General features: G+C 43.9%; 2 protein-coding genes across 2 annotated transcripts; one reads left to right on the top strand and one right to left on the bottom strand.

Moving 5' to 3' along the window:
• aph1b (APH1B gamma secretase subunit) lies at nucleotides 1-4,548 on the bottom strand. The gene is made up of 6 exons (XM_023818989.2): nucleotides 4,262-4,548; nucleotides 3,679-3,849; nucleotides 3,242-3,315; nucleotides 2,708-2,830; nucleotides 2,214-2,341; nucleotides 1-2,072 (listed from the first exon to the last, which is right to left on the bottom strand). Exons 1-6 carry the CDS (start codon nucleotides 4,372-4,374, stop codon nucleotides 1,905-1,907), a joined length of 777 nt encoding a protein of 258 aa, XP_023674757.1. The 5' UTR covers nucleotides 4,375-4,548; the 3' UTR covers nucleotides 1-1,904.
• Nucleotides 4,549-8,409: 3,861 nt separating this feature from the next.
• LOC111846467 (immunoglobulin superfamily containing leucine-rich repeat protein 2-like) lies at nucleotides 8,410-12,560 on the top strand. Its single transcript, XM_023816662.2, has 2 exons — nucleotides 8,410-8,645; nucleotides 9,434-12,560. The coding sequence occupies exon 2, from the start codon at nucleotides 9,454-9,456 to the stop codon at nucleotides 11,584-11,586; it is 2,133 nt and encodes a 710-aa protein (XP_023672430.1). The 5' UTR covers nucleotides 8,410-8,645; nucleotides 9,434-9,453; the 3' UTR covers nucleotides 11,587-12,560.

The following is a 12,560-nucleotide window of genomic DNA, read 5'->3' as shown; positions in this document are numbered from 1 at the left end:
GCTGATTTGGCAAATTTATTTTACAAGCATTCATTATTATTGACATTATTCATTCGGGTTTTTGTCTTTTCAAAAAACATTAATTAAAAAAAACAAAAGTATAAACTACAATCGTATCCATTTCTGCAGACCACAAAATGATTTTGTCTTGTTTAAGAACATCACCACATTAAGTCGTATTGCATGACTCGCCTGTATTTTAACCGTTTCTGAAATCGTACAACGCACCTGTGCAGAATCTGCATATCCTACAAACGAATGTAGTCGAGATTAAAGGAGAAGCTGCATGGAGAGCCTCTATGAGTCACCTTCCTGTTCACCTGGAGATTCAGTCACCCGCACCCCACACAAACGACAGGAAAACAAAACGTGTTTCTTCAGGTACCCACAGCAAAATTGTTTAATTGGCTTTCCCCCCAATTACAACTAAAGCTACAGCAGACTTGCCAAAATGGGGGGGCTCATTTAAACAAGGACCCCCAGAAAACATCAGTACATACCCCCCCCCACACCATTGCAAATAAACTTGCTATAACAACATAATAAAAACAAGCTGACATATTTCCTAAGCATGACGGTATTATATACAGACAGAGTTTTTCCAATGTATGATGTCAAGACAGAGGAAAGCAGTGAGGACAGCCCTGCAGACCCCAGAACGGCAGAGGGTTTCCCTGATTTCGGAGAGATGATACTTATTCCCTGTTGCATTCTGGGAAAGGTCAGACCCCAGTGACGACATGATGGCGATGAGGGGTGATTGCGGCCTGCCCCCCCCCCCCCAATAAGTGCTGTTTGACGAAGACATGGGAGCCTAGCTTCCTGCCTGCTGAACAGCAGACTACAGGCGCTGAGGATTCCGGGTCAGCACAGGTTCTCCTGTACTGGACCCCAAAGCCCGTGAAAAGTGACTGTACAGATACCGATTCAGGAATACTGCAGGCTGTGGAGGATGTCACCTTTCTGCTCCCGACAGACTTTCCTGATTGGCTTCATTTCAATCTCTCTCTTATACTTGGCCAATTCAAAAGCAGGGAAAAAAAATTCTCTGTTGGCTCCACACCCAGAATTCAAAGTGCCAGGTTTTTGTGATTGAGAAGGGGGGGGGGGGGGGGGTCATGTCTGGCTCACTTCCAGCCGTTACGGGAACCCAATGGGGGATGTCATCAAAACTCAAGGTTATGTGATAAAGCTACAGTGAGCGAGCAGGAATATGAAAGATGGGATGATGTCAGCACAAGAACACCATGACAAAGAAGCACAGAATATTAAACCATTTAATCAATATGCATAAATATATTACTGTGGGTCACCACTTCATGTTTAAACTGAAAAAAGTCACGAAAACGCAAAGGGTGAGGTTTCAAGGGGCCAGAGGAGAGAGCGGGCAAGCGGCAGGGCATCAAGGGGGTGCCGCTACTTAAAGGGGCTATGATTTAAGGGGGGGGGGGGGACCGAACGCGAGGTGGAGGAGGAAGGCACAGCAGCGTCAGCAAGTACCGTTCCCACAAAAAGGTAAGAGTATGTGTGTCTTCGCATGTTGGTGTGCAATTGTGTAAGAGTGTAAAATATGCCACGGACCATCATCGTGAAGGAGGTTTTATGGACTTTAAAGGTAAGACGACAGTGTTTTTCCTGCAGCTGGCAGATTTCATCAGTGTGGCGGCTGACAGGGCCTAGAGAGCCTCCTCAGTGCCAAGCAGGATCACCGGAGTTTGGGCAAGGCTGCAGCCCGCTCTCAGGGAAAGTGGCACCGCCCCCAAAATAGTAACAATAATCATTGTAATTCCAGTGCTTACCTACGCAGCAAACTACAGACAGCACAGAGGAATGGTAAGGGGAGGGCGGCACCCTGCGTCTCTCGCTCTCTGCCACCGATAAAGTCCCAGCAAGACTCCTTCATGCTATCTGGACCGGTGATTGGCCAGCAGGAAGTCCTTGTCTTTGCAGGTGAGGCAGAGCTTGAGGTTACGCAGCGACCCCCCCGCGCAGAAGAACGCCCAGCCTCCCATCAGCAGCGTCACCAGGTAGGCGGGGATCAGGCTGCCTTCGTACTGGGGGTTCAGGAACGTCTGCAAGGGACAGCGATCACCTCTGAGGGTGGGGATGCCACGCCACCGGCCACTAACGCCTGACCGCAGAGGCGTCTGAGAAGACGGGAGGGTCAGAAACCACACGAGGTCACTCCCCAACGCCCCATGACCGCAGCTTACCATACACGACACGAAGAGGTGGCTGCCAACCACCACGGCCACGGACAACCACTTCTGCTTCTCACAGGCTTCGAAGAAGACCACCCCCCAGAACATGTGCAGGAGGATGATGGCCATCGTCATGAAGGCTGCGGACAGAATAGATCCTTACCCCTGCCATCCGGGTCCAGACGGACAGCCTGGCCTGCATCTCCAGCTCACACTACTACAGCAGTGCCTACTCAATTTCACTTTCCCTTCACATTAGAATGAGTGCAGGATCCCTCTGACACAAACATCATTAAGCAATTTATGTAACTATGAAGACATCTAGAGTGTGAACCTACAACCATGTGTGCATTACTCAGATCAGATCACACAGGAAGCTATGTGACGAGAGAGAGAGAGAGAGAGAGAGAGAGAGAGAGAGAGAGAGAGAGAGAGAGAGAGAGAGAGAGAGAGAGAGAGAGACTGTCCACCAGGGTCAAGGCCTGCTGGGAGACTCCCACTCTTACCTGAAGAGATGAAATAGTGCTGAGAGTCGCCATGGATGCCCACTGTGCCCGGACCCAAGGAGTCGGCCAGAATGTTGACCACCGAGAAGGACCCGCTCATGAACCCAAACCCCAGGCCAGACACTGTGGGCACAATTTGGCACATTATTACGGTTACACAAGCGAGGGCGGTACCATGTGACTCGGAATCATTCCGTGCGTTGATTCACCATTACTTATTCTACATTTATATAACATTCCCTTCTTTTCATCTATCCATCCATCCATCCTGCATTGCTTCAACCGCTTACCCGACAAAGGGTGGTAGGGGGGGGAAGTCAATGACAGGCGGCATAGGAGTCGAGGCAGGGATGCCATTTAATCACAGGGTGGGCACACAGACACAAACACACACAATGGCTGACAATGCCAACCAGCCTGACTGCATGTCCCTGTATTGTGTGAGAAATAGGAGCAGCCGGAGAGACCCTGCGTGTCACAGTGAGGTCATCTCGAGATTTGGGCCAAGGGTTGAAACAGGCGGGGCAGACATACCATAGGCCAGCTGACGCACCGATATGGGCATGGTGTCTTCCTGACTAAGAGCAAGCAAGCCTTGGTTTGCTTTCCTAGAAAAGGAGAAACATTAACAAAGTTACATGTATGAATTCTTCAATTTCGTGGTTTGCTACTGTTTCTGGACTCAAAATTACCCATAAGCAAGCCTGTGTGTGCACAGGACAGAGAGACTAATGGCATGCTTCTTAAGATTAACCACAATGCAATGTGGAACCAAAGAGTCTCACTTTGTAAAGCAGCAGCCCTCCCGATGAGATGGCCACTGGGCTCTGGACCAACGCTGACAAAGAGGGCGTTGTGTGTCGCGTTTACGCACAGTCACCACGAGTGAGACACTGCAGCAAAGCCACCCCCCCCCTCCATCCCTCCCAGGCCCCAAGAAGGTGGTCACGGAAGAGCCCTAGGGGCCTTACTTTAGCAGTTTGTAGTAGGCGAATCGGAAGACTTCCTGCAGGAGGACGGAGAGCACCACGCCGAAGACGAGCAGGCCCTTCTGCTGCGAGGCGCTTTCCTTGTTACTAGCCTGCACGGCGATGAACCAGACCAGCGAGGACAGCAGCAGCGACACCAGCCAGAAGAAGGCGCTGCAACAACAAGGGGCCGGTCTGTTAGTTCCCTGCTGCGGGCTGCTGTTCTCACGGGGCTCTGTGTGCGTGTATATATACACGTATAATAAAAACCAAAGCAAAACCACAAACATGGCATGTTCAATTCAATTTATTCTATTTTTATTCAGCCCCAAGGATGAGTTACCTAGAGGGCCTGGAACTGCCACCGGTGCCCTACTCTGGCCGCTGGAAATTATAATTTAACATTTGTCAACAAAATTTAGTTTTACGAAACATTAATTTTAATACCAAAAGCACTGTCAGACAATCACGTCACCTGCGTCAAAAGCGAAACCACAGGCGATTTCTGCCGTAGAACCATTATAAGCAAACTGGCGCCGCTCTTCGCATCACGCCGGGCCGGCGGGCATTAAGGAGGCGGACTCACCCGGCGATGAGGAAGATGACCCGCAGCGGATCCCGGGCGATGGTGAAGAGGAAGAGAGCCGCGGCGGGGCCGAAGGCGATGAAGGTGCAGCCGAAAAACACCGCCGTGGTCATGGCGGGGCCGGACTCTTACTCGCACACTCACTCGGATAAATCCCTCTGCGACACGGCGGCCCACCTTTCATGTGGATAAAGCGCTCTGCTCTCAAACCGAAAGTGTAAATAACCTCATTGCTGCCGCAACCCACCCGGACGGCTTCGCTCCGACATCGACGGCCAGTTCTCTTCCTGTCCAAGCCAAAATAGCACATGACTCAGAGCAGAGCTTTAGCGCAGTACCTGGGCACAGCGACACCTAGAGGCCGGATGATTCAACAGCTAACACTAAAAATAAAATGCAATAAACGCTGTAATACATTACACTAAACCTCTATGGCTCGCGGGTAACACCTCCAAGCTCGGGAATACGGATCCCACCCCGCGTTGGGTGTTCTCGCCGAGATGTGTTCTCCTCAAGTTTCCTCCGGCAGTCCGAACACATGCAGTTAGACTAATTGGCGTCTCTAAAATGCCTGCAGAGTGTAATTGCGCGCACGCGCGCGTGTGTGTGTGTGCCCTGCGATAGACTAGCATCCAGTCAATGCTGTGCCTTAACCTTGTCTCAGTCCTGCTTATCCAGGTGAAATTCACGATGATCTTGAGAGAGGCGCCGCTAGAGATTTTGGACCACATGAAAACCTGTCACCATTGGAATCGTCCTGCCCCCCCGCCCCTGGAGCTTGAAGCAGAAAGTGGATACACACCTACACTCACGCGCTCACGCAATTTAGTGTACTTAATTACATGCATGCAGCTTGTATCGCTAATTACGATTGGTTAAGATGACAAATGGACACTTGCTTGACTTGTAAGGATCATGACAGGTTTCATCTGTTTTACATGAAATCAAACAAGGTCAGTGTAGCTGTGCGGAAAATATTGAATTTGTGATAAGTAAATAATAAATTTAAAAATCTGTGAATATGATTAAACTAAAAATGTTTGACTAAAAAGTTTTGTATTTTGTTTGACTATTTATGGCTACGGTTATGGCTGGGTATATGGGCTAAGGTTATCAGGTTGGGATTAGAGTTTTCCCCTATAGAAATGAATGGAGAGTCCTCACAAAAACATAGATACCTAATCTGTGTGTATGTGTGTGTGAACTGCAACCCACATTACCCCGAAACTTCTAGTTGGGTGGATGGATAGATAGATAGACCGACAGACAGATAGGGCACAAAGCGTGATGTTGCGTGTGAATTGATAAGCCTAGGCATATATATTTTTGAAAATAGTACAATAGTTAATGCTGACATGCTATTAAAAGTAATACATTTATATGTAAACACGAAAAATTGTAGTTGTAGAAATGAAACTATAGAGGCCGCTATTTATCAATTAATAAACTATACCTACCGTTTCAATTCTATCTATCTATCTATCTATCTATCTATCTATCTATCTATCTATCTATCTATCTATCTATCTATCTATCTATCGATTACTTGCCCAATTACTTGAACGCCATTGATGAATGAGAGACGTTCAGTCACGAGACAATGTACAGCATCTTATTGCAGGACCGGCATAAAGCAACAGCATGTAGCAAGATAATGCAATAGCCCCTACATATTAATTAATAAGCTTTAGGTGAACAGGGAATGTTTAACGCAATGACGTCACGCCATCAGGGTTCCGACCCGCTCTGGTTGCAGAGTTTACATGTTATGCCCTTGTTTACTCGGGGTTACAACGGGTGCCCCGGTTTCCCTCTGCGACTAAGTGAACTGATGCCTCTAAATTGTCTATTTACGTGAGTGTGTGTACTCTGCGATGGACTGACGTCCCGTCTAGACTATCCCTTGCCTGTGCCCTTCGCTTCTTATGGAATCATGGACGAATGGAGAAATTCTATGAAGACAACAGATTTTTTTTAGATCACCTACAGCTCATATACCTGCAAGTTTGACTATGAACTGAATGTAAAAGTCATGAATCTGTAATATCATGCGCCAGGATCGGTAATGTATTGCGCAAAGCAGCAGTCATAAAAAGTGCGTGCAGGTGCCGAAATGAAGAATAACGCTGGACTGTGATCGTGTCAACAAAGACATCCACATCTCTGTGCCTTTGTCTAGTATATGATGATGGCAGAGTGTTTTGTGCATTACAGTCACTACAGCAAACTGCAGAGCAGCAGACAAAAAGCATAAGTCTTCAATTTCCAAGAAGGGATATCAGCTTACTTTTTAAATATATTTTTAATCTATACATTTTAAAGTTAGGCCGTGTCCGGTCACTCTGGTCATTGTTATTTTTACTGAAAATAAAAGACGCATTGGCGTATTTATATCTAGCGGATAAACTAAGCGCAGTAGTTGAAATAAAACCGTTACTATTTCCAGAAACACAATCAAAGATGGGACTACAGTATGATTCCCAGAATGTCTGGGCAGAGGGACCATGAACTCACTCTTGCTCAGATGCAGGTCCCTGGGTTTTATTGCCAAGAGAAGAATGCAGCGGTTTCTGAACGAGGCGTCGCCTAATTTTGGAGTGCAGATCCCATATTCATTTTAGATAGCGTTTACAATGCGGTACAACCGACGAAGTCTGACTACAACATCGGACCTGCGAGTCCAAAAGCTTTCCAGAAGATGACCACTTACCTAAACCTATTTTTTCATGATAATGTGCGAAGTTATTACATTATTTTAACTGATTCTATTACAGGATAGGCCTAGGTATTTTTAAGAATAGATAATCAAAAATCTAAATTTAAAGCAGTGTCATATTCTACTTGATTTTAAATGAAAATTCAAATGAATCTGAATACATGCACAAGTCTTGTTTGGTAAATGAGAGGTCACTTCCAATATTCACATTTACATATATATATATATATATATATATATATATATATATATATATATATATATATATACACACACACACAATGTTTTCATTGCATAAATTGCTATGCTATGCCAAATGTGTTGCACCATTACAGATCTAGCTGTTATCAATTTAAGTGCAAATACAAGCGTGTTGAACGTGAATAAATACAACATAATAAAATTTGTGAGTGCAGTTTCGCAAAAGGATTTTTATAAAATATTTAGTGTTGGTAATAAATATTTGAAGGTTTTTTTTACTGTATTAGTACATGACAATTAAGTGCACTTTCTGCATTCAATATTTTGCTGAACGATAAACCCATAAAAACGGTAGGTATACTTACGCCTAATGTAGAAATACTAAATATTGCATTTTTTTAGAAAAAAAAATCTGACTGTGAAATAAATTCATTTCGTTGCCTAAAATACCACAGACACGAAAACATGAAAACGTGGCATATTATGTAGTTTTCCATTTCTGAAGAATCAACGTGAAACACGACAAAGCGAACTTGTTTTTTACCATGTTCGAAGAATGAATGTGAAGGATCTCGTTTTAAAAATCTGCGTAATTTATTTTTTTAACAGATTCAATCAGACCTAAACGATAGAACTGGTGCTATCAACTCTTGAGAAATTTGGATTTTATGACAATCTATTTCAAAGACCTGAAAAGACCTAGTTGTAATGAGAAAATAAATTGCAGTGTTTCAGTATGTAATTAATAGGACTGTTAGTTGGATTTATTTTCACTATTCCATACGTAATACTAAAAATACAATTTAACCGGAGTTAAAAGTTAGTCCAAGGAGGCAAAGTTTAGAATTCAATAGGCCTATATTAAGTATACATGTACATTTGGAAGTAACTAAATTAAAATGTTTAACAAGGCTGAAGAAATTTCAAATAGATCAAATATGATATACAACAACATTGTCATATTGAATTCTATATTGCGTTTACAAAACCGACGCAATAAAGTACAATAGTACTGTTCGCTTATTTAATCTTCAATTACGAAGAACAAAGCGTTACACTACAATATAAACATATTTGTCTTAAAATGGTTCCCGGCGACGTCGGGAAAAGGTGCAGGGATCCAGGCGTGATATTTGCGTCGCGATGCCCTGTAGCTTTAACGTGCGGTTTGTGGGAGAGGCTGCGCGTTCACGAGCCCACCCCTTTTCAGCAGAAGCGGGAGTGCGCAATGAATCCCAGCCAAACTCTCCGCAAACAGAAAAACACTCGGGGCTGCTCGGCATCACACTGCGAGAAAAATGCCGTTTTCGCCAGCTACCATTGGAAAAAACTGCTGCCAAACAAATAAAAGCATATGCAGTATATCCGAAGAAAATACTTTGATTAACAATTAATTGTATTTTGAATTTATATGCCCGAAAGTGCTCAGATCAAAGAATACATAGAGGACTGAATAAACTGTCAAAGGTAAGATTATTTTGGAAGTATTAAGTTTGTTTTGGTACTGTTGCATTGATTTTACGATAAGAACTACAATACGCGATTATCCCGTGGAATACGATTTAGTTATTTTAGATTTCAGTTGTTTATATGACAGTAATTATGCTGTTAGTATAAACACGGTCTTCAGATTAGAAAACATTGTACACTGAAAGTTCAAAATATGGATATACTGAAAACGTAGAATGAAAGACGTACTTTTCAGCACCAAGGACAGAGAGCTGGCGACCCAAACGACGTGAAATCAGCGCTGTTTTCTGCTAGTGCAGCTATGCAACCTGTCGACAATGCAACGACTCGCGATTTAGGCAGTTAATAATAAAATGAGCCGTTTAAAACTTGCTCCATACTGTAAATGGATGAGTGGTTTCATTCTTTCGGAATATATACTAAATGTACAGTATATTTCAGAATCCAGAAAGTAGCATAGATACTTTCAGCTGTATTAGACTATGTAGAAAGATGTTATAGTTTACTTTTGTATCAACAATTCCTTATTATTACGCCGTTCTGTATCATTATTACAATAATAAGTCTAATTCGCGTACCGTTGTGTTATACGGTATGCTTTTCTGATTCTTATATAGATAACCAATTATGAACTCATTCCCACTTTATTAAAACCACATTTTTGTGAGACAGAAGCCCAAATGCTTGTAGCGTTATTAGTTTTTGTACCTTTTTTCAAAACATCTTATACATTTGTCAAAAACTTCCGGAACATATAGCCTAATTGTTTAACAAATGTTTTGCAGGTGCTGGAAGAAGGACAACGATGGATCTCTGTCACCTGGCTCTGTGGGCTGCTCTCATCAGTCTTGCACAGTGCTGCCCAGAACCATGTAGCTGTCAAGACAAATACGCTCATCAGTTTGCCGACTGTGCTTACAAAGACCTGCTGGAGGTACCTGTAGGACTGCCAACCAATGTGACGACTCTCAGTCTCTCTGCTAACAAAATCACCCTGCTAAAATCCAAGTCCTTCGTGAACGTTACTCAGGTAAATTCACTGTGGCTGGCGCACAATGAGATCGTTACCATAGAACGTGGCACTCTGGCACCGCTGGTGCAGCTACGAAACCTGGATCTGAGCCACAATAAAATCGTGAACTTCCCATGGGAAGATCTCTACAACCTCACTGCCGTACAGCTGCTGAAGATGAACAACAACGAAATGGTCAGTCTGCCTAAGGATGCCTTTTCCACTCTGAAAGACCTGAGGTCACTCCGTATTAATAACAATAAGTTTACCACCATCGCACAGGGCACCTTTGATGCACTGAGCTCCATGTCCCACCTTCAGATCTTCAACAATCCATTCAAATGCTCCTGCAGACTGGAATGGTTAAGGGATTATATTTCTGATGCTAAAATTTCAATTCCAGAGCAAACCTCTATCATGTGCGAGACCCCCACACATCTGAAAGGTATGCTGGTCGTGAAAATGCCGAAATTAGAGTGCGTCGCTCCAACTGTGAGTATAACTTACTTGCCCAATATCGAGAACACTGAGCTCTATGAGGGTTTCATGTTGATATTGAACTGTGAAGCCAAAGGAAACCCACACCCAGACGTCAAGTGGGAAATCCGTGCTGGAAATGAGAACATTGAGTTCATCTTACCCAGTCCGGTGAGTGAAAAAAATGACCTGCCTGTAGATTCCAAAATGGTGGACAACCGATTTCAGGTCTTTCAAAATGGCACCCTCATCATCCCCCGCACGAGCAAGAAGGAGGATGGTAATTACAGCTGCTCGGCCACCAACGACTTAGGAAGAGCCGAGAGCTCAGTCAGGGTCATTGTGGCAGGTACCAAAAAACAGCCTAAGAGTTCCATGGACACCACAGCAGAAAGGAAGAATTTATTCGGACGTCAACCCGACACTAAGGCCTCCAAAAACAGCGTGATCACTTGGTCTAGGTCTGAGGAAAAGAGCAAGAACATCCCCACCGGTTCAACGTACATCACTGAGGACACCGTGCAGCCTGGCAAGGATCCAGCACAACCAACATTCGCCAACAAATGTGGCATAAATGATGGCACCATATATGTTTCGAACCATGCCTTTAATATGAGCTTAGAAGAGCTGAAGCAGTATACCTTCGATTTTGGGGTCATTGCACTAGAAGTATCAGAAACTGAGGCCAAAGTCCAGCTCAATCCTCTGCAGCTACCCAGCTCAAAGACAAATCTACACCTCAGTCCATCCCAGGAACTTGAAACTGTGAATAAAGAAGCTTCCAGCCAAACATCACCCAAAAAGGTGCCCCTAGATATGCTCTACTTATGCGTAAGTACGGGTAATGGGCACTCTGTAGTTCAGTGGTCCAAGATTGAGGATGGCATTAATGCTTATCGTTTCCAAGGTCTGCAGCCAGGAACAAACTATACACTCTGCCTCACCTATGGCGGCTCTGACTGTCATGTCCAAGTCGTCTTCACAACAAGGAAGAAAATCCCTTCCCTGCTCATCATAGTTGTAGTTAGCGCGTTCCTGTTGGCCTTGGCCACTGTCCCCTTGCTAGGGGCTACTTGCTGTCACTTATTGTACAAATACCAAGGCAAGACATATAAACTGATCATGAAGACACAAAATCCAGATCAGATGGAGAAGCACATGGCTACAGACTTCGATCCCAGGTCGTCTTTTGTTGAATCTGAGAAGAACTTCAACCCTAGTGAGGCAGGCGAGGGAGAGGGAGAGGGAGAGGCGCAGAGTGAGGTAGGGGACGGTGAAGGTGAAGTGGAAGGCAGCGTGGTCACCGAATCCATTCCCGGATCGCAGTCCAAAACTAACAATGACGAATTTGAGGTGGGTTCCGAATACAGCGATCGATTACCCCTAGGGGCAGAAGCAGTGAATATCTCGGAAGAAATTAACGGAAATTACAAACATCCTGGTCGCTGACAGGTTTGTTGTCAGAGGTTAGAGGCTGTTGCTATCAACGAATTTAAAAAACCAGGTAATTTCCAGATCACTACTTCATACAGCACAGGAGTCCGTTCGTTCATATAAGCTCCCAAAAATCACATATGAGTATAATAAATATACATATGATGTTCTGTTGCGACAAACTCTTTTACCACCAGTTAATGTCATGGATTGGAGGGAATGTTTTAGAGGGACACCAGATATAAATACACTTGTATAAAGACATTGTAATGCATTCGAAACTAGAGGCACTTTTGTCGTTGTCATTTTATCGTTATCATTGATGTTTAGTAAAATAAAGAGCTCTAAAATAATACTCGGAAAAGTCGGTGAAAATCGCCTTTACCCCTGTAGACAGGAGCAAAATGACTAGTCGTTTTTAGACGTTTGTATCTGAGGATTGTGGTGCTGCCGACGGCACTTTCAGTACCCGCGTCTGTGCGTTTGACTATTATTACTCTGTAAGATATGACGGGAATTTCACGGTCAATAAAGGAGGGCATATACACGCTTTGGGGAATCCAAGCAACCACCAACAGTATTAAATATACTGTGGCGATTCTAACAGATGTGACTTGAAGCCCTTAAAATCACTGGTGCTTGATATTTTCTTCCTTTTCTCAGATTCCGAACGTGTCCTCGATCCCTTTTAGAGATGTTGTCCGTGGCATGTCACACATATGTATTTTCATGTGTGTTTTTAATAGTGTATAGGAAGTTAGATATACTTAATGTCATTATGTGATGTAAGCCCGGTGAAACGAAAATGTTTCTTTTTGTTAATGAACAAGGTCAGTTTGCATATGAACACCTTACGGCTTTGAGTGTAATGTAAAATGACTCATTGTGGGCTTTAAGTGACTAACTGTCCAGTTATATTTTAAAGATCCCTTTACATTTTTGATATCATTTTATGTACGTGGAATAAATAAAGTTCTTGAAAATAATAA

The sequence above is a fragment of the Paramormyrops kingsleyae genome, chromosome 11 (genome assembly GCF_048594095.1).
Source record: "Paramormyrops kingsleyae isolate MSU_618 chromosome 11, PKINGS_0.4, whole genome shotgun sequence".
In the NCBI taxonomy this organism is placed as follows: domain Eukaryota; kingdom Metazoa; phylum Chordata; class Actinopteri; order Osteoglossiformes; family Mormyridae; genus Paramormyrops; species Paramormyrops kingsleyae.
Note: the sequence above shows the minus strand (reverse complement) of the source record. Positions and strands in the feature narration are given on the sequence as shown.

Excerpts from the sequence above, each read along its gene's own strand:
- aph1b (XM_023818989.2), bottom strand. The coding sequence starts at position 4,374 with ATGACCACGGCGGTGTTTTTCGGCTGCACCTTCATCGCCTTCGGCCCC. Across the intron at positions 3,850-4,261 it reads GTCATCTTCCTCATCGCCGG|CGCCTTCTTCTGGCTGGTGT; the intron begins GTGAGTCCGCCT and ends TTGTTGTTGCAG. Across the intron at positions 3,316-3,678 it reads GCCTACTACAAACTGCTAAA|GAAAGCAAACCAAGGCTTGC; the intron begins GTAAGGCCCCTA and ends CTCCTTTTCTAG.
- LOC111846467 (XM_023816662.2), top strand. The coding sequence starts at position 9,454 with ATGGATCTCTGTCACCTGGCTCTGTGGGCTGCTCTCATCAGTCTTGCA.